At 41.3% G+C, this 25,532-nt stretch overlaps 1 protein-coding gene across 1 annotated transcript in view; it reads right to left on the bottom strand.

The window, feature by feature from the left end:
* Nucleotides 1-768: 768 nt before the first annotated feature.
* The window catches only part of vg (transcription factor vestigial), a 32,668-nt gene continuing 7,904 nt past the window's right edge, over nucleotides 769-25,532 (bottom strand). Inside the window, exons 2-6 of the mRNA XM_076114862.1 lie at nucleotides 19,923-20,119; nucleotides 13,018-13,210; nucleotides 12,523-12,690; nucleotides 9,878-10,231; nucleotides 769-3,325 (exon numbers count right to left, since the gene is read on the bottom strand). Of these exons, the coding sequence (XP_075970977.1) occupies nucleotides 3,276-3,325; nucleotides 9,878-10,231; nucleotides 12,523-12,690; nucleotides 13,018-13,210; nucleotides 19,923-20,030 (873 nt within the window). The 5' untranslated portion in view covers nucleotides 20,031-20,119 and the 3' untranslated portion in view covers nucleotides 769-3,275. The remainder of the gene's footprint in view (nucleotides 3,326-9,877; nucleotides 10,232-12,522; nucleotides 12,691-13,017; nucleotides 13,211-19,922; nucleotides 20,120-25,532) is intronic.

Genomic DNA, 25,532 nt, shown 5'->3' on the forward strand with positions numbered 1-25,532 from the left:
ACCGCGCGGCCGCGGTGCTCGGCGGACGGCGACACATACTGTGTGTGGCAGCTAGCGACTAGTAGTGAGTGTACGATAAAGTGCGAATGTTGGGCGCTCACCGCTGATAGCATTTTATTGCAGCGGACAGATATAACAGTGAGGTGACACGAATACCGCACCACTCATTATTTGACGATAAACGTGATTTATTGAGCGACGCGGCCGCGTCCACCGCATGCGTTATACACACGAGCTGTACGGAATAATGAAAACTTTTAGAATCAATACAGAGGAAATGTATTTCGTCTTCTGTTTACGTGACCGAGTAGAAGTAGTAACCGTGCCCTTTTTCAGAGCCTAAACCTGAGTTGTCCTAAGTTTAGATTCTAGCCAAAGTTCAGTGATACTTCGAGCGCAAGAATCCTGCAGGAATACAATCACTTCCGTCGAATGTATACGACGCTACAATTTATCACATGATGCCTTAACGCACACATTCAATTTATTATTTTTTTAGATTATAATTAATATTTGTAGTTATTGTGCACTTATTGTGTGTACAGACGATTTGCAATAACATGAAGTTCTTATAAGAATTAATATTATCTTTGGTAGGGCAATCGACACGTTGCCGTCGGTTCTTGTATTGTATGTCTCTCAAAATAGGCCTAAATTGTCTCATCACATTTGATACCATACCTATAAGTACCACAATATTTATAGTACGTTTGTGTTGAAGGATCGTTGGACAAGGTGCTCGTCGACGGTGGAAATAAAACGACAAAGTGAAACAATCACAGTAGATAATGGAATTTATATTTAAGATCATTTATGTTTGAACGCACCGCCACATCGAGTACGTCTCACGTGAAACATTATACATCACTACATAATACATTCGTGACAAATAGCCTCCTACCACGATATTACTTAAGTACATAGTTTTACATATTTATATTGAATGCAGTGATCGATATGATTTCAGAGCGGCACGTATGCGCTATCGTGGTACGAGGTTACATTATGTACAGACACAGACACGATCACACGACACGACAGCTCGCAGACAGTATGCAGCTAACCGAACTCATTTGAAGATAATTTGATTATAATACATAGTACACTCTCCCACACGCTCATGGTCAATGTCATTCCAAGGAATCGATGGCTACTATTTTACAACTTGTTATCATTGTTATAATTGCAAATGGAACAATATTATACTAACTATCTGCCATCTTGTAAAGATGATCTAAAATGGTCGACAAGTGTGTCTGTTTGTAGCTTAGTTAGATCTTAACTTTTTTTTTACATTTCTAGAAATCAGTGTAAGTACATACAATTTAAATCTGTTATGTATAGTAGCCACGAGGAGTTATCATCACGGTAGAGCATTTACGTGTAACGTTTGAGTGTTCTTGACAATGCTTCATATAGTAATATATGGTATATTTTTTAATCTTTCAATTATATAAACATGTGTGTCTATAAAAATAACATATTCCACAGATTGGTTCGTGTATTGTGTATGTACCACATAAACGTAATATTGAGGGTTGTGAGAGTAGTTCGATGTTTAGTTACAAGTAAATACTCCAGCGTTAACAAACGTTCACTGTCGCGTGTGTCGCGTGTATCGCATGTGTTGCGTATGTCGACAGTACCTGGTGGGTGCGTCCTCAGGTGAAGCCTAACGTCGTGTCAACTATAACATTATTGTATTTGTCTGCACTTATGTGAACAACTTACTCGTACCCGGCGCTGTCCGCCGTGCGCCGTGCGCGCCACTATGTACATACAGCGCGGTACATTATCTACAACGATATTGTCTAGTTACTCTACCTACATATATTATGTACAGTGTACACTATCGTACGCCTACACTACGCTACACGCTTATATATCATCTACTATGTATCTATGTTCACCACTTGTCACAATGTTAACTAATATTCAAGTTCACTAACTATTTACACTAACGTCCGTGTCACAGTTGTGTGCGATGCTCTAACTATTCACCACTATTGTTCACACACTGTTGATTTCACATTACAAATAACTAGATATATTATTAATTTGGTACAAAAAAACAAATATCATATATCTGTCATGTGTACATAGAACTAATTAAATGTGAATATATGAAGAATTTATAATTAACTTACAAAATATTTGAACAACAGTACCCGGCGGTAAATTTAATGATTGAATTGAAGAAAATCTCTACAGAACCGACGCACACTAATTGAGTAATTGTTCTATTTAAATTGTGAATGATTCATCGCCAGTTACTGTGCTATGCAACACAATAGATATAAGAAAATTACTTGTCACTAAGTTGATGAAAATATGAACATACGTGTTATTTGTTTGAATGTCAGTGAAGACGACATGATAATGAACCATACATACTCGTACATATACTGGCGAGTCATGAGCTGTGCTGTCACGTACGCGCTACTTCGTTGACTTGCTCTGACGATATATTTATATTGAACAAGCGAAACGGCAACGAAACAAGTGTCCGCTGAGTGTATGTTGAGTATTATTGTAAATATCGTGACAGATCGCAGACAAGTCGCGGACGCAGCGCTTAGTGTCGTGTGCTTGTATTGTGTGTGTCGTGTGTCGTGTGTCGTCGTCTACACCTGCTGATATATTATTCAGGCGGCGGCGACGGACGGCGACGGGCGGCTGACACATTGCGTCGCTTCATATAATATTTATTTATTTGACAAAAACTCGTCTCCGCACAATTAGGACGGCACGGGGCAGCACGCGACGTCACCGCCACACACTACACACACTACACACTACACATTACTCACTGCTCCCGCGCTAACATATCACTATGATGTACTACACCGAGTATCGTGACAACACAAGTGCTTGTTTACACAAATATATGTTATTCTGTTTGTCAATTACATATTGAAACTGCAAGCGTTACTGTCCCACAACCATCGCTCGCTGGTCCTGAATGAACGGTATCTTTCAACACCTGCTAGTACAGGTTTACAAACATATCGCTTTCATGAGACATTTTCAGTAGTATTCATGTTCTAACATAATTACATAGCATCGCACACAACTTTACCAGCACGTATGATCACCACGTGGTACTTGAGCTCACGTCGCGTCGTCGCCGCCAGCGCACTTGCCTCACTAGTGTCACAGTGTATAGTTCAGAGCGACTCAATCACATAGGTCCACACCGAGCGCACTACACCACTGGCTCACTGGCTCACTGGGCCACACTGGCGCACACTGTGTCCGGCGCGCGGCGTGCCCACTCAGAACCAGTACAGGTCCTTGGACGTGTCCTGCACCTGCGCCTCCAGACCTGCACACAACGTCACACTGTTAGAACACATACCAATCGTCACAACAACTCAAGCGCAACACATTCGGTATAAACAATACGGAAACTGAACCAGACCAAACGTACAGTCGCTTAAACTTAAAACTAGCGATCAGTCCAATCTTAAATTATTTTGAAAACAATCTTACATCTGGAAAAATTGATAAGATTTCTATTGGCCAGATTAACAATGTGGGTATTACAAGAAAGCGCTTCGATATGTTTGTCAAAGAGGATCAACTGCTCTACATAGAATCTAACATGGTTGTATGAGAGGCGGCGCGTCGTGCGGGAGCCTGATTGTTATAAATGAGAGCGGAACATCTCCGCGATGGCATCGATGGACGATGACTATCAATAACGTTGTCGTACCGCTACCACTAGCTGCCACACAACAACGACATTAGGACAATGACATCCATGCTCTAGAGCTAGACCGGCGGCGTCGGTCAGCCGTGATCACGAACGATCACGAGCGATCACGATCGATCACGACCGATCGCGATCTGATCACTGATCAACGTTTACCTAACGAACCCACTAATAGTCCACGACCTAACTGTTTCAATTAACTGTTATTCATATTCAACTACGTCTTAGAATGTAGATCCATCTATTTGTTGTTAACTGTCTCTACCTACTGCTCAAACATTTTAGTTTCATTACTTTACTTACGTACATGCTATTTAGCATATAATAAAAATAGCTTAAACTTGTAAAGATAAGATAATTAAAATTCGAATTCAAAATAATGTATTGCATTTCTTTTGTCCGTTTCGGAAAAGCTGGTTGCTCGCGAGAAGAAACGGCAAGAAACTCACGGCTTGCTCTTTTAAAATGTCAATATGTTTGTTACAATTTAGTATTGATGATTTACTGTGATAGTTAAAAGAATTAAAGTTTTACAATATGTAGTGGAGCCTTACTTATTTTGCTATTTTATTTGGTAAATCGAATAATGTAATGTAGTAGTTATTTATCACTAGCGAATATTTGCTGCAAAACAAAACAACAGTTAAAATATCTGTAAGTAGCTGAAAAACTCATCCAATAGCAATTACAGTTCAGTACTGAGTTACTCACAGTTCTGATACGATACATAAACGTTTACTATTATTATTTATCACACATACAAAACTACGATAAAAACTAAACGTATCTACTTATATTGAAACAACAATATGTCGTTATAATAATAGGCCCGTGTGTTATATCGTAAATCTGTCTGTCTGTCTGTCTGTGTACTGCGAGAGTGTATCTATGTACATATGTGTGTGTATGTATTATCTCGCTCGCAAAAACATCATCAACGTAATGACTAACTCTAACTGCCGGCTATATCGTTAACTACCACTCGTCTATCTGTTAGCGTGCCTGTGTGTGTGTGTGTGTGCATTGTCTAGTGAGTACGTGTGTGTGTGTGACGTAGAGGCTTTACGGCGGGTAATTGACAGCGGCGTGGTGATTTAGTGGTAGTGGTGGCCCGTGGTGGCGCGTGGTGGCTCCCTCCCCGTGGTGGCGCGGGGGCGCGGGGGCGCGGAGGGCGCGGGGTGGCGCAGTGGGCGGGGCGGTCAGCGCGCATTGGCACGCGCGCCCCGCCCGGCCCCCGCGCCCCCGCCCCGCCCGCCTACCGCGGCCCCCGCCGTCCCTCACGTATCGCCGGACAATACCGGACCGACGAGCTATTCTATTGAGCGACGTCGACGACTATTCCTCGCCATATATACTGTACACTATACATTGAGTGTACCAACTACCAGTGTTCTGTACGTCGCTCACGTACACAACAATCACATCGATATAATTAACTGTGTAATGTAATGTATCTAACGTCACACTGAAAAACAACATAAATAACAACCTATAATGCTTCAATAAAAACACAAGTTTTAATACATCGTTTGAGTTCTAACGACGTTTCATCTGTGGGTACTTTCCCAACTCCCTTGTAAGTGAGATACTTCATAACTAACAACTGTTTCAGTCAGTAGTCACAATGTTTTAAAAGACCAAACAAATCTTATTTATAACGGCCATTGACACTGTTCTCAGAAACATTTAAAAGCTTTGTTTAATGCATTAATTTTGATAAACAAGCATAAAGTCAACGTGTAAATGTTAGTAATTTAAATATGTATACTTACAGAGGATTACGAGTACTAATAATATGTTGTGAATATGTAAGTATTTCATTGTAAGTATAAAGAGAGTAGAGACACTGCAATTATTATAATTCAGCATGTTTTTTGTAAAATGCAATAAGCTGTGTTGACATATTTATCAGTTTCAGCGACTCACAGATATGTTATTTTGGGACTGCCTTAATTTTGTTGTAGGGTTCTTATTTAATTATGTACAACGAATAAAGATCTACATGGTTGTGTTTTTGTTCATCTACCCGAATCTCAAGTCATAATCGAATTGATCTTCACACGACACGTAGGTACACCACCGTGGCTCACGAGTTGTGGCATCATTACGTCTTGCATCGATAACAAACTAATGACAATTATCCCAAATAGGTACCTACTAGACAAGCTGACCCGCGCAACTTCGCTTGCCTCACTTAAGAGAGAATGGGTCAAAATTTTCCCCGTTTTTGTATTATTTTTTACTGGCACACGGCTCCTATTGGTCGTAGCGTGTTAATACCTATATAGCGTATAGCCTTTCTCGATAAATGGGGTATCTAACACAGAAATGTTTTTTTAAATCGGACCAGTAGTTCCTGACATTAGCGGGTTCAAATAAACAAACAAACAAATTCTTCAGCTTTAAAATATTAGCATATAGATTTGTCTTGCCAACAATAACTCCTTATATGTTGAAACTGTTTTGACTTAAAACTTGTTTCACCTTTCAGATGAGATTTTCCTATATTATAAAAATATTTTATTCGTTTATCAGTAAAAACCTTTTGCATATAGGCAACAAACTAACAGCATATCAGAGCACACGAGCAGAGCATCTTCAAGTCTTCACAAGAATAATAGATCACTACATAGTATAAAACAAAGTCGCCCATTTTGTCTGTAGTCCCTTCGTATGCATAAAACTTTAAAACTACGCAACGGATTTTGATGCGGTTTTCACTAATAGAAAGAGTATTTTCTCCGACAGGTTTTTATATATAATTGAAATACATTGAAACTATATTAGCTGAGTTATAGCGATTTATGTCCAAGAAGTCAGAAAAAAAATCTAATTGAAGATTGCATTTGTGCGTGCGCCGCTTATACCGTTGGATACAAGTAAGAACAATGTATAGCAAAAACATTGGTCTTTATTAGTTCTACAAAAAAGTCCGCGATGACATATATCCAGCTTTTTTATTTAAGTCACAAAAACTACTTTCTGTATTAAAAAAACGTTTAATTCGTTGGGTGATGTTTAACTGGTGATATAACCAATAATACATATACCCTTATCAAAATAAGTAAGTTCATCATAACGAGCATTTAATTTAGATTATTTTTGCAGTTTACAGTGTGTTATTTAGACATATAGTTTAGGAGATATCACGATATTAGTATTGCGGCACGGTACGGGCCGGGCGCGGCGGCGGGGGCAGCGTCCCTATAAATAGCGCGTCGGCGGCAGCGGCTCCCCATTATACTTTATAAAATAAGTAAAAGTAATAAAATGTAGAATGTAAATAATTTTAAAAGTAAACAAGAAAATAATAGTTAGATGTATATAACAAAAGTAGGTAAGTACATAAAAAATAAATAATATTAAAAAGTAGGTACTACGACTTTGATCTATACATATAAGACAAAAAAAAATCTGTACATTACTTAAATATTTTTTCCAAAAACTGATAGGGGGGCGATCAAAGAAGAGTCACAGAAACCAAAAAACATTTTAATATTTTAAACGCGGTTAAGGGAAAGAGAAGTTATTGTGAATTGAAAATTAGTATCCAATATGTGTTGGTGCGTTGACTGTATTTGTCGAAGTAGCGGGATACACGCAAACGAAGTTGCGCGGGTCAGCTAGTAAATAATAAAACATGTACGTATGTACATTTACTATCGTAAAAGAATGACATTGGAAGTATAAATCTACAAGCAAATTATGTTGGAGTGGTTCGCTCAAGATTCAGGGAAACAGTTGCAGTGTGGAGTCGTTGTGGTCAGCGCGGCCGGACTGTGCGGGACTGTGCGGGACTGTGCGGGCTGGGCGGTAAGGGGCACGGGGCGCGGGCGGAGGGCGCTGTGGTATTTGTCAATAAGGCACCACACTCCCTCTCTCCCCGCAGAGTGGAATGTGTCAGAGGGACGGACGCGCCGCCATTTGATGCGGACGCGAGTGTCCTCCGCCCTCACACTGCTGTTATTACATCCGTATCGTCGCCCTCGCAAGCCTTCCCGCTAACATTACTCAGTTCTACGTTCCTAGTGTGTGGCACTGTCATCATCATCACAACATCCAACTTGATCTAAACACTGTCCACTATGTAATGTTGTATGGGTCTACCAATTTCATTGTTTAGTAAGTTTATCATCGGTGGCAGACTTACTTTGCTGGTTCTCAAATAGGTACCTAATATTAAGCTGGAGGCTCACTTCCACAAGTATCAATTATCGATCTAACTCAGTGGTTCCCAGCCTGTGGTCCGCGGACCACCGGTGGTCCGTGGAAGTCAAAATATGATCCGCGAATGATTATAAATCATTAATTTTCAGGACGATAATATTACACTTTATTTTTAATAAGTATACTTACATAGTGGTCCCTGCTAACAAGAATCCATACTAATATTATAAATGCGAAAGTAACTCTGTCTGTCTGTCTGTCTGTCTGTCTGTCTGCTACTCAATCACGTCTAAACTACTGAACCAATTTGCATGAAATTTGGTATGGAGATATTTTGATACCCGAGAAAGGACATAGGCTACTTTTTACCCCGGGAAAATGACACATTCCCCGGGAAAATTCAGAAAATTCAACGAAGTCGCGAAATATCAATATTATATTGACATTGAATTAACAAAATTCTGTTGCCATGGCAACTGTTTTAATGGCGGATATGCCTTAGCGCGACTTCGTTATACTAAGAGATGTAAATAATTTTGAGAATATTTTTCGTGAAAAAAAAAGCATATTTTTTATCATCACGCTACGACCAATAGGAGCAGAGTACCTAACAGTAAAAAGTGTTACAAAAACATGGAAAATTCTGACCCATTCTCTCTTATGTGACGCAAGCGAAGTTGCGCGGGTCAGCTAGTACCTAATATAAAAGTGGTCCCGGACTATGAAAAGTTGGGAACCCCTGATCTAAATGAATTCTGAAATGCGGATTTAATTTTAAAATGCAACCGAAAATGTAATTGTCCCTGATCAGAATAATAAGTAAACAATAAACTGCATTTTTTAAAAAATAAAACAATATCAATAGGACGACCAGCAGGGGCACAATGCACCCTCAAGTCAGTCGTGATTCGAGATTTGTACCAACTTGTAAATATTCGCCGGTCCCCTTTACTCCACGGTTTGTTTTAAATCTTCAAATAAATAAAAGGAAACATTCTCTCAATCGAGAGTCTCCCTCCGAGTAAAACATTATCTGTCAAGTAGACGGACAAACGTCAGGACAAAGGGGAGCGCGGCCGCGGGGCGCGGGGCGAGGGGCGCGGGGGCGGGGGCGCGGGACAGATCGCGAACCAAGAATTTAATTTGCGAGCGAAACGCGCGGGGCCGCTCGTAGGGCGCGCGGGCGGTGTGACGGGGCCCCGCGCTCAGCGCAAATTAATTTTAATCGTCGTCATTAGGAAACATCGCCCCTGCAGCTCCCCGCACGGCCCTTACGGCCGCGCTCGTCCCCGGGCTTCTCGTCGCGGACACTAGAGCCCTTTCAACTCGCCGCCTCTGTTTGTTTTTACTGCATCAACCGACATTTATAATCGTTTCTTATCCGCCACTCGGCAATTATGGCCTATCCTTAGAAACGAATCTAAATTCCGGCTGTGAACGATTACGAATCAAGGGTGGCTTTTTGTTATACGAGGCATTTGCGACGTAGAGTGGCTCCGTCACACACAAGCAACGTGTGCCACGGTTGCAGACGTTGCAGTACATCATGTTGTACCAGCGCGTCGATGTAACGTGAGACACGGAGGAGCGAGCGGTGTGCCGGCGTGGCGGCCGCGGATGCGCCCACAAAGCGGGAATGCTGTGTTTTGTCATTCGGATAAAGCGCCTAAATCATCACAATTAAAATATCTGCGGCCGACACGAGTGGAATCTCTTTGAAAATGAAAATACACGCGGTGGAGGAGCGCCGCACCCGCCGCTCCCGCCTAGACGCGCCGTTACAAAAACATTTTGTCATTAAAGTATGTACGGTTATTTATCGCGGCGTTTGATCGTTTACACCGAGACCAAATTATACGGATGCCTTTGATATCCGCGCACATTAACGAGTGCCGCCGCCGGGATTACCCGCATAGCATCTATCAGCGACGACCGCGCCTCATCTGTCATGTGCGTGCGGTGCGTGTGGTGTGTGGGGTGTGTGCGGGTACTGACCGGGCACGGCGGGGTAGGAGTAGGGTGAGCAGGCGGCGGGGTCGAGGTGCGGCGCGTGCTGCGCGCCCCACTCGACGGGCTTGTACTGGTGGTGCAGCGAGCCGCGGCCCAGCAGCAGGCCGGGGTAGCCGGCGGCGGCCGCCATGTTGTGGTGCGCGTGCGCGGCCGCGTGGTACTCGGCGGCGTGGCGGTGCGCCGCGTGCCCGTAGCCGCCGTAGTGCTGGTGCCACGGGTCGTACTCGTACAGCTCCACGCCGGCGCACGCGCCGCCCGCGCCGCCCGCGCCGCCCGCCGCCGCCGCCGCCGCGTTGAAGAACGACGCCGGCAGGTTGCGCGACACCATGGGCACGCTCTCTGCACACACAACACACACCTTACTCACTATGCTGAAAACATTTCACTAAACACACTATAACTACTAGCAGTCTATAGTATAAATCCAAAAACCATACCAACCACGGTTATGTAATAAAACACATTTTTCACAACCTTAATCGTTAAATGATCTTTGAGTGTTTGTTTACTGAAGGTAGGAGGAGCGTTTATAACAAGATAATCGGTCACAGGTTTACTCATTAATTTTTCACTGCAGAAGTACTGTACAAAGGTACAGTACTGATACTGTACAAAGTGAAAGCAAGCAATGAAGAATACGGCGACATAACGCGCGGGCACCTCGCAGAGTAGGCTTATGCACGTGAGCATCGGGTCTCCGTCTCCACCCGCCACAATACTTCAATCATCCCATAGTTCTAGTTACTTTAACTCTACCACATATTCGATAACGCCATCGATATTGCGTCTAAGTGAGTCCTGGAGGTTTTCGTAAGGGGCAGTATTGGGTTCGTTTTAAAGGGGGAGGATCAGTGGTCAACAAAAAAGTGGAAACCTATGATGTAGATGCAAATAAAGTCTTATTTCATCAACAAAAAAAAAAGACCAATCATGTCTCCTTAAAATAGCCGCAAACCGCAGACTCAGCCACTTTTAAAGAATCGGCCATTAAAATGCTATCAAACGTAGTCAAGTCTAACAGGAAAGTGCCTTATAACCGGCGCATCGTCGGCATCTGATCAAGGAATAAACCTATCGGCGAGCGCTCAAAACAACACAAAAACAAATATTGTCACTTCTGGGAAGTTGAGCCGACAACCGTGTGACCAGCGAATACCTCACTACTCGAACATACATCTATTTACAATATCCGACAGCTATTTCACTCAATCTACATATATCTGAACTATATAATGGACTAGACCATTTCTTACATTTTATTCGACAGCAGAAGCTGGGGAGCGTTAAAAATAGTGGCCTGAAATGTCCATCTACTGTTGTTTCGGCAATCACACGCGATCATACCCTGTAATTGTAATGTGTGATGCGCGAAGTTAGAGTCATAGTGTATGATACCGACCGTGGTATTGTTTAGAAGCTGTTTTTGCGTAGTCGGCAGCAATGCGGCTCGGGCGCGGGTCGGTGCGGGCGCGGGTCGGTGCGGCGGCCTCTCAAAGCGCAACCTCGCTCGATGCCAGCGTTTATACGTTTTTGTCGCGCGGCTCCTTTCGCCCAGCTTTTAAGTAATGGCCCGCGTTTTTTCCGATCTAATCACGAGCGCGTAACTATGTCCAGAGTCTGGTCGCGGCTCATCCGCGAACACTCCTATTTTTTGGTTTGTCAGTATTGTATTGTATGGTGAGGAGGTGCGGGGGTGAGGGGGCGAGGGGGTGAGGGGCGAGGGTGATGAAACCGGTCCTGTTGCGTCACCGCGATCCTCGCCGCGTCATAGCTGTGTATCTAATCGCGTTAAGTATCTTTTCCCAATGGTCTGGTACACGTCTGTGAGAGGAAGTAGTGTTGGTCACAAGCAGGCGCGTGTCGTATAACAAACGAGTTGGTGTGGCTGGAGGAAAGCAAGACTAGGAGATCGTACTGATAGTATTTCTTAATGTCTGCGTACATTCTACGTCCATAGCAGCTCGACAAGAAATTATGTACAGGTTACATGTAAATCTCGCGAGACTTCTTAATCTCTGTCGTCCCAAAAAGGTAGACAATAGAGTAGCAAATAAGAGAGTCGTCGATAAAGTGTGCCTGCGTAAGTAATTGTAAAGTAAATGAAGTGTACCGCGAATGACCGGGACCTAGTGAAGAGGTGGAGTAATATAATGAGATGAGAATGGCGAAGAGACGCCCGCAGAGGGGCGGGGGGCGAGGTGCGGCGCGAGGGGGAGGGTTCTAGTTCGTAATTAAACGTGGGGTTTAATTAAGGCTCGGCGGAGAGTCGCTCAGTGATTTATCTAGTGGCTAGTGAGCGGTAGGTAAGAAGTAGCGGGACCGCGGCCTCTCATATAAAAGCCCTTCTGCGAAACTGTCGCTCGACGTTTTTACTTGTTGTTCGCGGTACCTAAGCGCTACACTCGCGCACACACATCCATCTTATGTTTCTATATATTGTGAACTTTTCCACAGATAGCGCAGACTTTTACTGCTATCACAGAATCTCTACAGAAAGAGACAAGATTTGCTTTGCATCTGCTTCAACTAGTAGACGGTGTGGTAGACGATGGTAGTTTTGGTTTTGGAGACTTTTTAGCGGTTTAACATTCAGTGAGTTGATGATGGCGAGGTGGTGAAACGTATCTTACCTTTGGGCTTGTCGAGCGAGAGAGCGCGCGCGAAGTGCTCGTCGACGACGGCGGCGACGTCGCCCGAGTAGTGCGTGAACACGACGCAGTTAGCGCTGACGTACTGCGCGCGAGCCCGCGCCGCGCCGCCGCCGCCGCACTCGCCCTCCGACTCCGACGACCCGCCACCTGCACACACACACACACACACACTCAGTACATTACACAACGCATACAATGATACAACATAACAACGGACTAATTAACCACGCTAACAAATGATGCATTAGAAAGCCCTCCTCAGCATTGTGATGCTGCAACACTAATGCCGACTTGCAGTGTAACAACAATACACGCTAATTTCATCTCCGCACGCATATTTTTTTCGCAAAATTGGTAAAACAGTCATTTAGAGTGTATGGAAATGACGCCTTGTCTGACAGACTGAATTTATGATCTGTAGTAAAAAGATAGAGTCTAGATGTTGTGATGGTAATGATGGTGTGTATCTGTTACCGTCAGCGCTGGCTCGGCCGTGCGCGGAGAGGTCCTCCTCCTTGGTGCGCAGGCGCGGGTGGTGCGCGTGGTGCGCGTGCGGCGGCGAGCCCGGCGACTGCGCGCCGCTCGACGCCGAGCCCGAGCTGACGGCCGCGCCGCCGCCGCCGTACGCCTCGCTGCCGCCATTGCCAGACCCACTCTGCACGTTGAACTGCACACAACACACACGTTCAACGACATGTACTAACACATAGTCGAACTAGGCGTCTAACACCTATAATCCATATGTATGAAAATCACATCTTAAAATGCAATAATTTATTTGTATACCCAGAGGGGAGCGCATTTGTTTCAATACGCTAGTGTGGGTACACAGCGGCCCCGGCTCGTCCGAACGAGTCGCAGCGTCGCACGCTGCACAGTGCCGGCGGCCGGCGACAACCATGACTGGCCATGACTGGCTTCTTTAATTAATTAGTGTTTCGTTAAACTTGTCACAAGACCATGTAACATGGACTTACATTTAAAATTGTTCAAATACTTGTATATTTATTAATTCACGTGTATAAATTAATGGTCACCGGTCAACGGCATAAGCGCACCTATTTCCCGGGAGTTTACCCGCCAGCTTTCTCAACGATTCAACAGAATTAAATTGTTACATACTTGTCACATAGTTGCTGAGACGTTATATTACCTGTTATTACATAGACGCTACAATGATTTATTCATAGTTGTTGTGTTCGTTCACGACTCCTCACATAAATATAAAGAGACATTGCGACCGAATGATCCCAAATAATTTGTAGCGACGCGATCTAATTGTGTGAAATATAAATAACAAATACGTGTTCCGAATTCCAATATCCACAAAAACTGTAAAGAATTCTCGTGGTCATGATGAATCTGCTTCACGTACAAGTATCAATATATCGTGAGAGTGAGCTCAGTGTGGGCGCTCCGCACACTGCTGCCAGACCTGCGGTACACTCACGATCTTACTGACGTTTACTTAATGATATGAGATCTGTTCGAAAATCCGTACGAAATAATATTATCAGTATAATAAGGAGAACAGTGAGGCTGGATCACAGTTGTGTAGTGTGTTGAACTGTGTTGTCACTAGCACTAGCACTATGAGTTAGACACTATCATTACATACAGTAGTTTCCGCTATGTGCGATGGATTGTGATGCGGGTCTTCAGTAGATAGAGCAACTCAAGAGGAAGGTTGTGTTCCTTCCTTCGTGAGGAACTTGTAAAGTTAACAGTGTTATCAAACTGCTGAAATAGGTTGGAAAACAAACGAAACTCCTTCTTTACGTTATCTAATTGAAATTATAACACCAGGTGTACCTCAGGGTACACAAATAGATTAATTATTTTATATGTAATGAAATAAGTAGCAAATGGCGCGGCTCTATTATACGCTATAGTGGTTATTGTTTGTAACCAATCACCTTAGCAGAGACGTACCTAATACACCTCCCAAATTATACCAATGGCTTCAATAGTTTCCACGTGAAAGAACAACAAACAAACACACTTTCATACTTAAAATTTTTGTAAGAATGGAACATTGTGACGAAAATGTAGAGACATCACATACGTACTGATCGTGGAAATGTCATTGTTTTTATTACAATCATAATTTGCAGAAGTAACACATATCAAAAGCTATAATTGACAGTGGACTGCCTCCTAGATATAACGTTACTGCCTTGATGCTATCCATCACGAGTGCTCAATTAACTGCAGTAGAGGAAAACGCACTCAGTCACAATATACGAGTACTTACGAGTAGCGCAGTTATAGCGAGTGAAGGCGACGCAAGTTAACACAACACAACACGTCGGGTGTCGTAAAAATCAATAAGCTGCGTGTGATCGAGTTAATGCTCATGCTCCTTGTAGTGTTCCTGATGGTAATGAATGGCTTGAGAAACTATTAATTGTTTCACAAGTTTTATATGAGGGAAGGTCGCGGAACACACACTCCACACATAGCTCACTCTACCACCATGTATATTAAGTAAGCACGTTCACTAAAGTAATACCTTCAGTGTAACTACTGATGCGGGGATTTATAGCTCTAACAGTAATCCAAACTGACGATAATAACAACAGTAAATAAATAAATAATAAATATTAGTAGACAACTCACACTCGGTCATTTGATTCCAAACTAAGCAGAGCTTATACTATGGTAACCAAATAACTGATAAACATACTTATATACTTCTAAATATATACTTATGAAGATAAATTGACAACCAGGGTCAGAAGAAATTCTCGTGCTCATCACATATAGATTTGTCCCGGGTGGGATTCGAACCCACCATACGCGGCGCTAAAGTCTATTATAATTTTACCCGACAATGAGGAAAAATATAGCAAGTTACGTTTACTGATTAAAACGTAACATTTACGTACTTATAATTGCTCACAAGAAATTTTTTTATTGAGATTATAATGAATAAGATACAGCACAGCGGGTGCTTACCTACTGTTTGAAGGAAGTTAGGAGTGTTGATGTAAATATACGTTGATGATGTCTGTCTATTACCTACAAGCTAATAGTATAATCTGTGAGCACATCGCCTACGTCGCGTACATCGCGTCCATCGCTCGGAGGGAACGTGCGCAAAAACTCAGTCAAGTGCGCTCGACGCGCCATTGAATTGCAAAGTAACGCGAAGTGACGTGCTCTAGCCACCGCGCCTCGCCGCGCTCATTCCTGTGTGCGATATCCGACTATATCAACTCCAAAAAGTTCATCAATCTGAATGAATGCTTCTGCGAAGAGTGCTTCATTCATGTTAACAACTAAGTACTCATTCAGTTATCATTATACAATTCATCGGAGTACTAACTTTATTGAGTAGGTGACTGACAGACTCCTTGGCGTAACAAGTTTCCAAAAGCAAATTATTGATTAATTTAGGACATTCAGTAATGATAATCAAAGTTACAGCTAAGCATGGATAAAGGTACTATTCGTTCGGAAAGGGCATAGTTGACGGTGTAGAGCCTTATGAGAAGGACTGGCCAGAAACCCACCACGACTACTAATTACAACCGTAGCAATGAGTTAACATTACTGGAAGTAAAGACTGAACACAGTTCATTACTATAATGCACTTCCACAAATACCCACTTAACTTGGTCTTAATTACTTAAAATGTGTCTTTGTTCGATGACGTTCTATAACTGAACAAACTACGTACCTATATGTTTTTTCCTGAATTATGTTGATACATTTTCGATGCAAAGAAAATACCGACCTACAATACAACAAAAGTAGCTTGATGGGAAGATTTCCCCTGAAGCTCGCTCCTCAATCATTCACTTTCATATTGCCCAACGTACTTAGGTATTATAACGGTACATAAGTTCATGTTATATATAATATATGCATGTAGGTATAATACACGTGGGCTATTAATGCTAATAGCATTGTTCGTGATCGGGTATCGTCGGGTATCGCCGGGTATCGTCGGAACATGGAACTGTTCTCAACTAAACGTGGTGAGATACACATCAGCACATAAATTATATTGTTTCTTAGAAGTTCACACTTTATGGCGGTGTTTAATTTGAGCGCGACGTCGTTTTGTGATCGATATCTTATTGTTTTAACATAAATCCTACATCATTCATGAAACGTATGAGCTCTAATACACATACCTGCCTGTCTCTCTACTCGAATACGTATGTTGTGTATATTGTACCGAGTATGTGTTGCTGGGGTACATGAATGGTTATGAACGCTCTACATATGTATTTGCTATCCTAGTACCTAAATACTGCAATAAGAGTTATGAACTAAATCGTAAGCCTAATTTGAGGAGGTGTGTTTCCCGGGTTTCAGGCTCCCATTAATAGATATAACACGATCTGTCAGTATGTAGGGTGTAAGCCTTCCACACGAACTTACACATTTTAGTTACATTACATTACTCTGAATTGATTAAGCGGAAATAGATATTACTGAAAGTAATGGCAGAACTTTAGTTATTGTGCCTACATTAGAACGGTACATCAAATAAATAGATGATATAATTAATCTAATTGTAAGTCAAGGACCTACAACTAATGCCAGTGAACAGGTAAAGCTTTGAGGAAAATCTCATCTATTGAAGTTACTATGTTTCTATTTCTATCATCATTTTCCCAGACACATTTACTACAGGCATGAAAGATTAGAGGCTCTGTCTCTCTTTAAGCGTAGTATGGTTGGTGAGAGAGGTGTGCTAATGTGAATGCGAGTGACGATGTAAGTGGATGGTGACGCCCTAACTACGAGCTAATTTGTTGTCTGTTGTCTCTGTACTGCACCGTCACCTCGCCGGGCGCCCTAGCGGCCCGCACCACGCGGACCACACGGGACTTACAGGCAAATATAATTGCTAAATGAAGCCTCTCTTAAATCATTACACATCAATACTTGGACCACTTAGGCACTATCTTTAATAAATGGTATAGATAGATAAATAGACTTCCATATTGCACGATACTTGTTTTTCATTCGAAGCTTTTTTTTACCCATCCAAATAAAGCTATTAACCCTGAGCACCGGTATTCAAAAGAAAATAATAGTAGAGTATCTATCAGCAATGGATCCTAAACGCCCGGTTGGTAGATAATTAGGAATGTAATCAGTTTTCCGATGCAGCACACGTGCAGGAGGCACAGTGTAGAGCGCTCGGCTACAGCGAGCATGAAATGATGTGACGGCGTGTGTGTGTGTGTGTTGTGTGCGAACACGTCGAGTGAGTATGGCGAGTGCGTCAGTGGAGGCGCAGTTTTTGCGCGCAGTGACATATGGTCCGGTCGGACCGGTCACACCGGCGCGCCGCAAAAACACCTCATACTTACTCTATGAGCCGCTCCCGAGCCCTTCCAACGAACGTTTAACTGAGATCGCCTCAAGCTCGGGATACTTCACACCCCGCACAAAAACTGTGAGAAACTCTCCTGATATTCATCCTAGGACCAACTACTTACTGTGTTCACTAGTAACCACTGATCGATGCACCTGGCAAAACTGTCATGAAAACATTCTCTCAATTTCCGAAAATTTATTTCATACAGTTGATTTGGCATCATATGCTATTAAACTCATTAATCCGAAAAAAGGGAAGCGCAAACGTCCTAATTTCACAATACTGACCGAGTACTAGAACTGTTCAAAAAAGCTCTCTAGCATGCGCGGGCTAGAAATAAGGTCTTCACTATTATTTGTTCCACTGTTTGAACCTTTGACAATTTTAATACATTTATAGCTTAAAGGTAATTTGGAGTCTTCGACTAGACAGTTAAAGACTGTTGTCATGCTACAGGCACTAGGTACTTTACTAAAGCCAATATAAATCAACACAAATGGAGCGAAACGCTTAACTAATTTAGTGGTACATTTATTTGAAGTATTTATAGATATGGTTTCAGTAAAATAATAGTCGTTTACAACACACATCTGTAGGTAGTCTTACGTAGAGTCATTCATTGTTGTACACTAGTATGAAGTAGTACGTCATCTGATCGATCGAAATAAGTTTGATATTATGATATTATAGAAATGTATGTTTTACTTTATATTGAAACATAACGTTTAATGTCGTACTGTGTGTAGACTGCGTACTGCGTAGGTCGTAGGTCCTATCATTATAATGTTGTGCATGTTGTGTTGCACCGTGAAGTAATAGCGCGTGAGTTTTTGTCGCCACTTCATTAGTTAATAAACGAGTCACGATCTCGTTACATAATGTATGAGCATCTCCACGTTCCCACCAACTACATAATATACCTATTTACATCAACCTTCCAATACATAATAATATCTCAGTTGCAAGATTAACCTTTATTTTTAGACTTTTCCAACTTTTAAGCATACCTATAGGTGCATCATCTAAGTATTGAGAGAAATATAATGTGAACATATTGTGACACGTTAATTCTATCAAAATTAACATCACGAGTTCTCTTACATAATTTGGAGCTTATTCAAGCTTGAAAACTTTCAGCGAGGGCAAAGTCGTTGGTTAAGTTATGATCTCACTTAAAAGTGATGTGTTTAGTAAGTATTACACACGCGTCATACTTGACAATAAGACTAAGACTAAGACTGTACGTCACACTCTGTACCTGCACCTTCCATGTTAGGAAGCTGACTGATGTGAAACTTGAATTTTCAGTCACAAATAAACATCCACACAAAATATGTACACTTTAGTTCAGTGGGGTCTCTCAGATATTAATGAATCAACCACATGACTACCAACCCTCACTGTTTACTACATTTATTATTTCTCCTTCAAAGTTGTACTATTTATTAGTTGAATACATGCATCCATATTTAACAAGAGATACACATCTCATTATAATAAATGATATAGTAGAGTCGCTCTCGGTGGGTGAGTGCGTAGCTGCGCTCTATTCGTGCTAGGAGCGGACCTCCCCTCCGACCAACTACGCCCTTCTGTACACATACATACATATACATATTGTACCCCGAGACACGCAGCCCTGCGCCGTGTCGCGGAGGGGCACTTATCATAAGGAACCTACACTCATGATCATAAATATACTATGTATAATTACCACATGCTTTATTTATCTACCAATACTTATGTCACATTCTATAGAAAAACGCACCCCTTAGCCTAATATTTCAATTGTACCAACAACAGTGTAGGTAATTAATAGTAGAGGTTTTGATAACTTATCTTATGAACTTTTTGATTACCGACATAAATATCATAAGCAAAGAGTTTTTGAATGACAAAGAGAAACATAAGTTGCAATTATTTGTAATGTTAGTGAATAGGGTGCAGGCCGTATTCTAAGCGTGGCGCACGCATGACAATCATATCATGTGTGTGTGTGTGTGTGTGTGTGTGTGTGGTGTACTACGGCGGTACTGACCCGGTCGTACTGGAAGTGCGGCGCGTGGTGGAAGGAGCGCGCGGCCCCGCGCCCGTACAGGTAGGGGTAGTAGGCGCCGTACATCACCTCGGGGCAGCTCACCGCCATGCCGCCGGCCGGCCGCGCGCGCGCCCCATGCCGCCGCCGCCGCCGCCCCTGCCGCCCGACCGCCTGACCGCCCTCGACTGCTCTCACACCTGCATCAAACATAAAACATTATGTCAAAACTGTTTTTGAAATCCTGCTGAACTTAACCTTATAATAGATCTAAGTTAATTCACAACCAATTCTCCAGAGCTCCTTGAGCCACCAGGACATGGAATGAATTAGGTACACTCGTGACAATACTTCATTACGACTCTTCTGTTTTATAATTAAATAAGTAATGTGTTATTTACTGACCTCATCAATATAGAGCAAAAATGACGAACTGACATTATGACTCAAAAGTAAAAAAATCTAATAATTTAATAATTAAGTCATCTACCTATTGACACTAATAATTGTCGTTACAATTACCGAATCTACCACTAGCTCGGAAAGGGGGGTAGAGCCTTGTGAAACGAGCTAGCGCGAAAGGCACGACCACTCTTTTAATCGCCAATACGATTTACAATGTAGTCCATACAATAATATAATTTATTGACCACTCTTGCAATCGCTAGTTGCATTGACTGTGACCAGCGTGATGTATCAGTACCATTAAGTACGCATATGAAGTTAAAGCAGTATCTACTTCACTATCACTTGATTCTTCGAACAAAGATCAGTAAAAGATGTGCTTGGTTTTCCGATATATGAAAACCTCAAAAAATCTTCAATAGGTTATCACAACACAGTTGAAAAAATAACTGGAGTACCCTTTGAATTGTTTTAGTAGGTTGCAAGTCACCGCGCAATTCCTGCCAGTTGTTCCTCCTAATGTTCTGTTATACGACTCTATTTGCATGCACTCAACACTAGCTTAAAGATTATGTTATTTACTGTTTAATACATCACCAATGTAAATGTTGACACACAAATAAAATATTTGCTTTACTTTGAACTTTTTCGAAGTATGTACCTATATCAACTGATACAGCATCAAGCATCACATCACATCGTCCACAGTCCGCCTGACGTCTACAGCTCGTGTGAGTAAGTGTCGTCATCATTATACAATAGTATAGTACTTATACGTACAATCTAGACAGATTATACTTATACTTAGTAACCAACTCTACAATGTGTAATAATAACTACTTAAATGATACCTACAGCTGCCATAGGTAAGCACTTAGATAAGAACAATTTAAGAATAAGTAGAGAACCTGAGAGATGCCTCTGTAGTATGTAGAGAACAACAGTCGCGGTGCTACTTGCTGGTAGATAATTATTGTCACTTATTATAACAGGTACCTTGTAAACTATGACTTTACAGTTTGTGACGTCACTGTGTGTTCTGTGCCTCGATTCTCTACTACTATCGACTACCGACAACCGATCTGTCATCGAGAAATTTTGTATGAAATTCTGATCAGCGCCTCTGACGGGTGTCGTATGAAACATTTTGGCAGTACATTCTAAATGTCAAATGTCGATAGCTAGCCGGTTGTCGATACTCGATAGTTGTACAGAATCGCGGTACAGTGCCTCGATTCTCTACTACTATCGACTACCGACAACCGAACTGTCATCGAGAAACTTTGTATGAAAATCTGATCAGCGCCTCTGGCGGGTGTCGTAGGAAACAATTTGGCAGTACATTCTAAATGTCAAAATTTCGATAGCCAGCCGGTTGTCGGTAGTCGATAGTTGTACAGAATCGAGGTACAGTTCATCTAATATAATGCACGTCACGAGGAGATTGTATAAATTGTGTATTTAGCGCTATTACAGTAAGTACAACGCGGGATTCTGAAATAGGCCTAAGTAGTGGCCACACGCTCCCTTTATAAACAACAAGTTTTTATTAAACAACGAGGACGAACTTTATTGAAAAATGTTCAAAATCAAATCATGTATTAATTTTCATATAAATATTGTCTTATTGTCTTAAAGACAGTAAAGTCAACATACATTTGCGCCTGGGCTTAATTTTTGTTCTAATTTATTGGCGAGGAAGAAGCCGCAGCAAAAAACTCTAGTGCCTGGATACGTGACAGCGTAAAAGGGCGTTTTTTTATATGAGTTTAAACGCTATTGACCAGAAAAACTACCGCTAAATGTTCCTCAGAAACCGGGGGAGGGTCACTCTTTATAAACGCTAATAAATTGTTTTTTAATTTTGTGTGAGAGTGATGATAATTCGCTGATAGTGTAGACAAGTTAACAATAAATAAGTCACAAAAAATACACGGTACCTACTTACTTAATAGAATCAAAGTCATTTTCTCCTGTATTGTTCACAACATAACAGAATAATAATGCTTAGATAAAGTCTATACTTCATTGATCTCTTAACAAGAATGCCTACAGTTATGTGTATTGTTGTAAGTACTTAATTTATTAAACAGTTCGCTAGCGAATATTCATAACAAGTATAGACACTATTATCCCTGTTATTTATTCGCCACTAAATTGACAAACAGTGCATTACCTAAGCACCTATTTAACTGGTCAATTAACTATAGACCAGTTAAATAGGCTTTAGTCATAGGTGTTTATATTTAACTGTTATTTAGTGCACTAGTAAATAACCAACTGTATGAAAAGGCTCACATTATTTACCTCTAACAAGACATAGTTAGTTACGGTACCTACTCAAGGTACTCGCGTTACTCAGGTCACACTCACACACACAACTTATCCAAGTTGTTACTTTCAGTAGTTTATTATAATTAACAACTCTACCTGTATGTACGAGTATGTATGTGCGTTCAAATTGCGATTCATTACTGACATATATTTCTCTATGTTTGTGCTAATCATATCAAGATCTATCATAACACTAGTCATAGCCAAGTTACAGACAACTCATAGCCAGTCGTAGTTGGTCGGTCGGTTAACGATATGTGGGATACACAGCGCTTGGCGAAGTCGTTACATAGATAGGTGACCGCTTAGTGTAGTATTTGAAGTGAACATCTCATGCTTCGGGAGCACACAAAAATACGGTCCCGGGTGCTGTCTATTAAGATAGAACAACAGTTGTTAAGCCATGTCAAAGGTTTAATAACTTTGACACTAATTTGACCACTGGCTATACGATAAAATACGTCACACTATTATCCTTGACTTAAATAAAAAGTTTTATTCTTAGTACGAATTGTTAGCGAAGTTTCCGAAGGTGTGGGGTGACCTGAACTAAGTATTCAAGTTTAATTTTAGCTCCTAACTGAGAGTGACTATTTATGACGTGTAATTTATGTATTAGCTCACAGTATGTATTGCCGTTATCACACTTTAGACAAGCAAAACATAATTTTCATAACAGTCATTCATAACCACTAGAGCCGGGGAAGTACTGAACACTTAACACTTAACTCTACAAGTAAACCTGGCGGGCGGCGGCTAGTATTGTCACACGATTCTGAAACTATCTGCACGACCTCCTACATGAACACAGAATACTTGTTATCAATTGTAATGAATACATACTCGCTGGTACTCGCTACTGTGAAGTACTGTGCTGCACATTGTATATATACTTAGCTACTTATAATTTAATACTAATTACTACGTTACATGGTCTTCACATCACGAGCTGGTACGTGGGCGGCAGATCTATTCCACTGAAGAAGTGAGTATTACCTTACAAAACATCACGATAGTACCAATCTTTCCTGCATATTAGTTGTTAGTGACAGTATGCAGCATACAAATACTTAATAATATAAAAAATAAAAAAAAAAATAAAAATGTTTTATTGCAGTAACTAGTACAACTTTACATTGAATCTTACAATAGAGACCTCCTTTTAAGTAAAAGATATACCTGTGCTAGGAGGCCCCGCTCTTCAGTAACATATTTTAAAATGATAAAAGTGGTGTACTAGGAAAGATATAAAAAAAGGACATGCACTTATATTCTAACTAATACAAAGTTATAAATTACAGGTTTTTGAATTAGAGTTAGATTAAACTTTTTTTAACATTTTTTAAGAAAACGTGTGTGTGTGTGTGAACGCATGTGCGTGTGTGTGTATGCGCGTGTGTGTGTGTGTGTGTGTGTGTGTGTGTGTGTGTATGTGTGTGTGTGTGTGTTTGCGCATGTGTGTGGGTGGATGTGTGTTGTGTGTACCTAAATATGTATCAGTGTGTGTGTAATGCATGCGTGCTTCTACATTTACAGTGGGGATGCTTGCAGCATGTCTTCTATTTCATCATAGGTTTTATCCTTCAGCCACTGAGCTATTGTCTTTTTGCAGTCTTTAGTTGACAAGGGGTAGATATTGAGTAGATCATTGATTTTGTTATATAAAAAAGCGGACTTTGCATAGTATTGCCTTTTAGCGTACGTAGTCTTAACATATTCTGTCGGTGCAACGCGATGTTTTCGTCTTCTTTCCGTTAGAAGTGGCTTGTAGGGCAATACTTTGTGTAGTTTTATCACAGTATGGAGAATGAATAATTTTCTGACTGATAGTATATTGCTGAGGGAATACAGCTCGTTGGTTGGAAATCTATATGGCTTGGAGTACATGACCTTTATTAGAGACCTCTGTGCTCGCTCTAGCTCAATGAACTTCGTCTTCGTTGCTCCACCCCATACGGGTATGCAATAAATCAGAATTGACTGAGCCAAGGAGACATAGATTTCTGTCAGCATTTTTTTAGTCATTACATGTCGTAGGTTTTTAAAAATCCATATCAGTTTCCTGGTACGGGCAATGGTCATATCTGTGTGTACATGCCAGGATAGTCGCTGATCTAATATTACACCTAAATATTTTATGTGAGTCACTTTTTCAATACTTTGACAGGAACAGTTTGTACAAATCATATCGCAAGAGTGGATTTTGAGTGTTTTGTTAGATCCAGGTTGTGTGTTGTTGTAGATGGTAAATGCAATGTATTTTGTTTTGGAGATGTTTAGCGTTAGGAGATGTGAACTCAACCAGTTTGTAATACTGAACAGACCCCTTTCAGCAGATTTGTATACAGATTCCCATGTATCGCCACAGAAAGCAATGGCCGTGTCGTCTGCATATGAGAAGACACGGCCATTTTTCGGCACCATATTACAAAGCTCGTTTATGTAAATAGAGAAAAGAGTCGGTCCTAATACGCTGCCCTGTGGGACGCCGTAAGTCACGTATGTCTCGTCACTAATATATTCGCCTACCTTAACTCTTTGTCTACGATCTTGAAGGTAGTCCGTTAATAAAGCTAACGGACTCCCTCTTATGCCGACATTTTCCATACTACGCACAAGGATGGGGACAGAAACGGTATCAAAGGCCTTTTTCAGATCAAGGAATACGGTTAAACATTTTTTTCCTGAGTCTACCAGTTTAGTTATATGAGTGGTCAATGCTGTCACTGCGTCTTCAGTCGATAATTTATGTCTGAAACCGTATTGAGCATTTGATATGATATTATGTTTATGTGTGTAACTATGTAGTCTGACGTTAATGAGCTTTTCAATGATTTTAGATATGGCCGGCAGGACAGAGATAGGCCTGTAATT

Source organism: Anticarsia gemmatalis, chromosome 5 (assembly GCF_050436995.1).
Source record: "Anticarsia gemmatalis isolate Benzon Research Colony breed Stoneville strain chromosome 5, ilAntGemm2 primary, whole genome shotgun sequence".
Taxonomy (NCBI): domain Eukaryota; kingdom Metazoa; phylum Arthropoda; class Insecta; order Lepidoptera; family Erebidae; genus Anticarsia; species Anticarsia gemmatalis.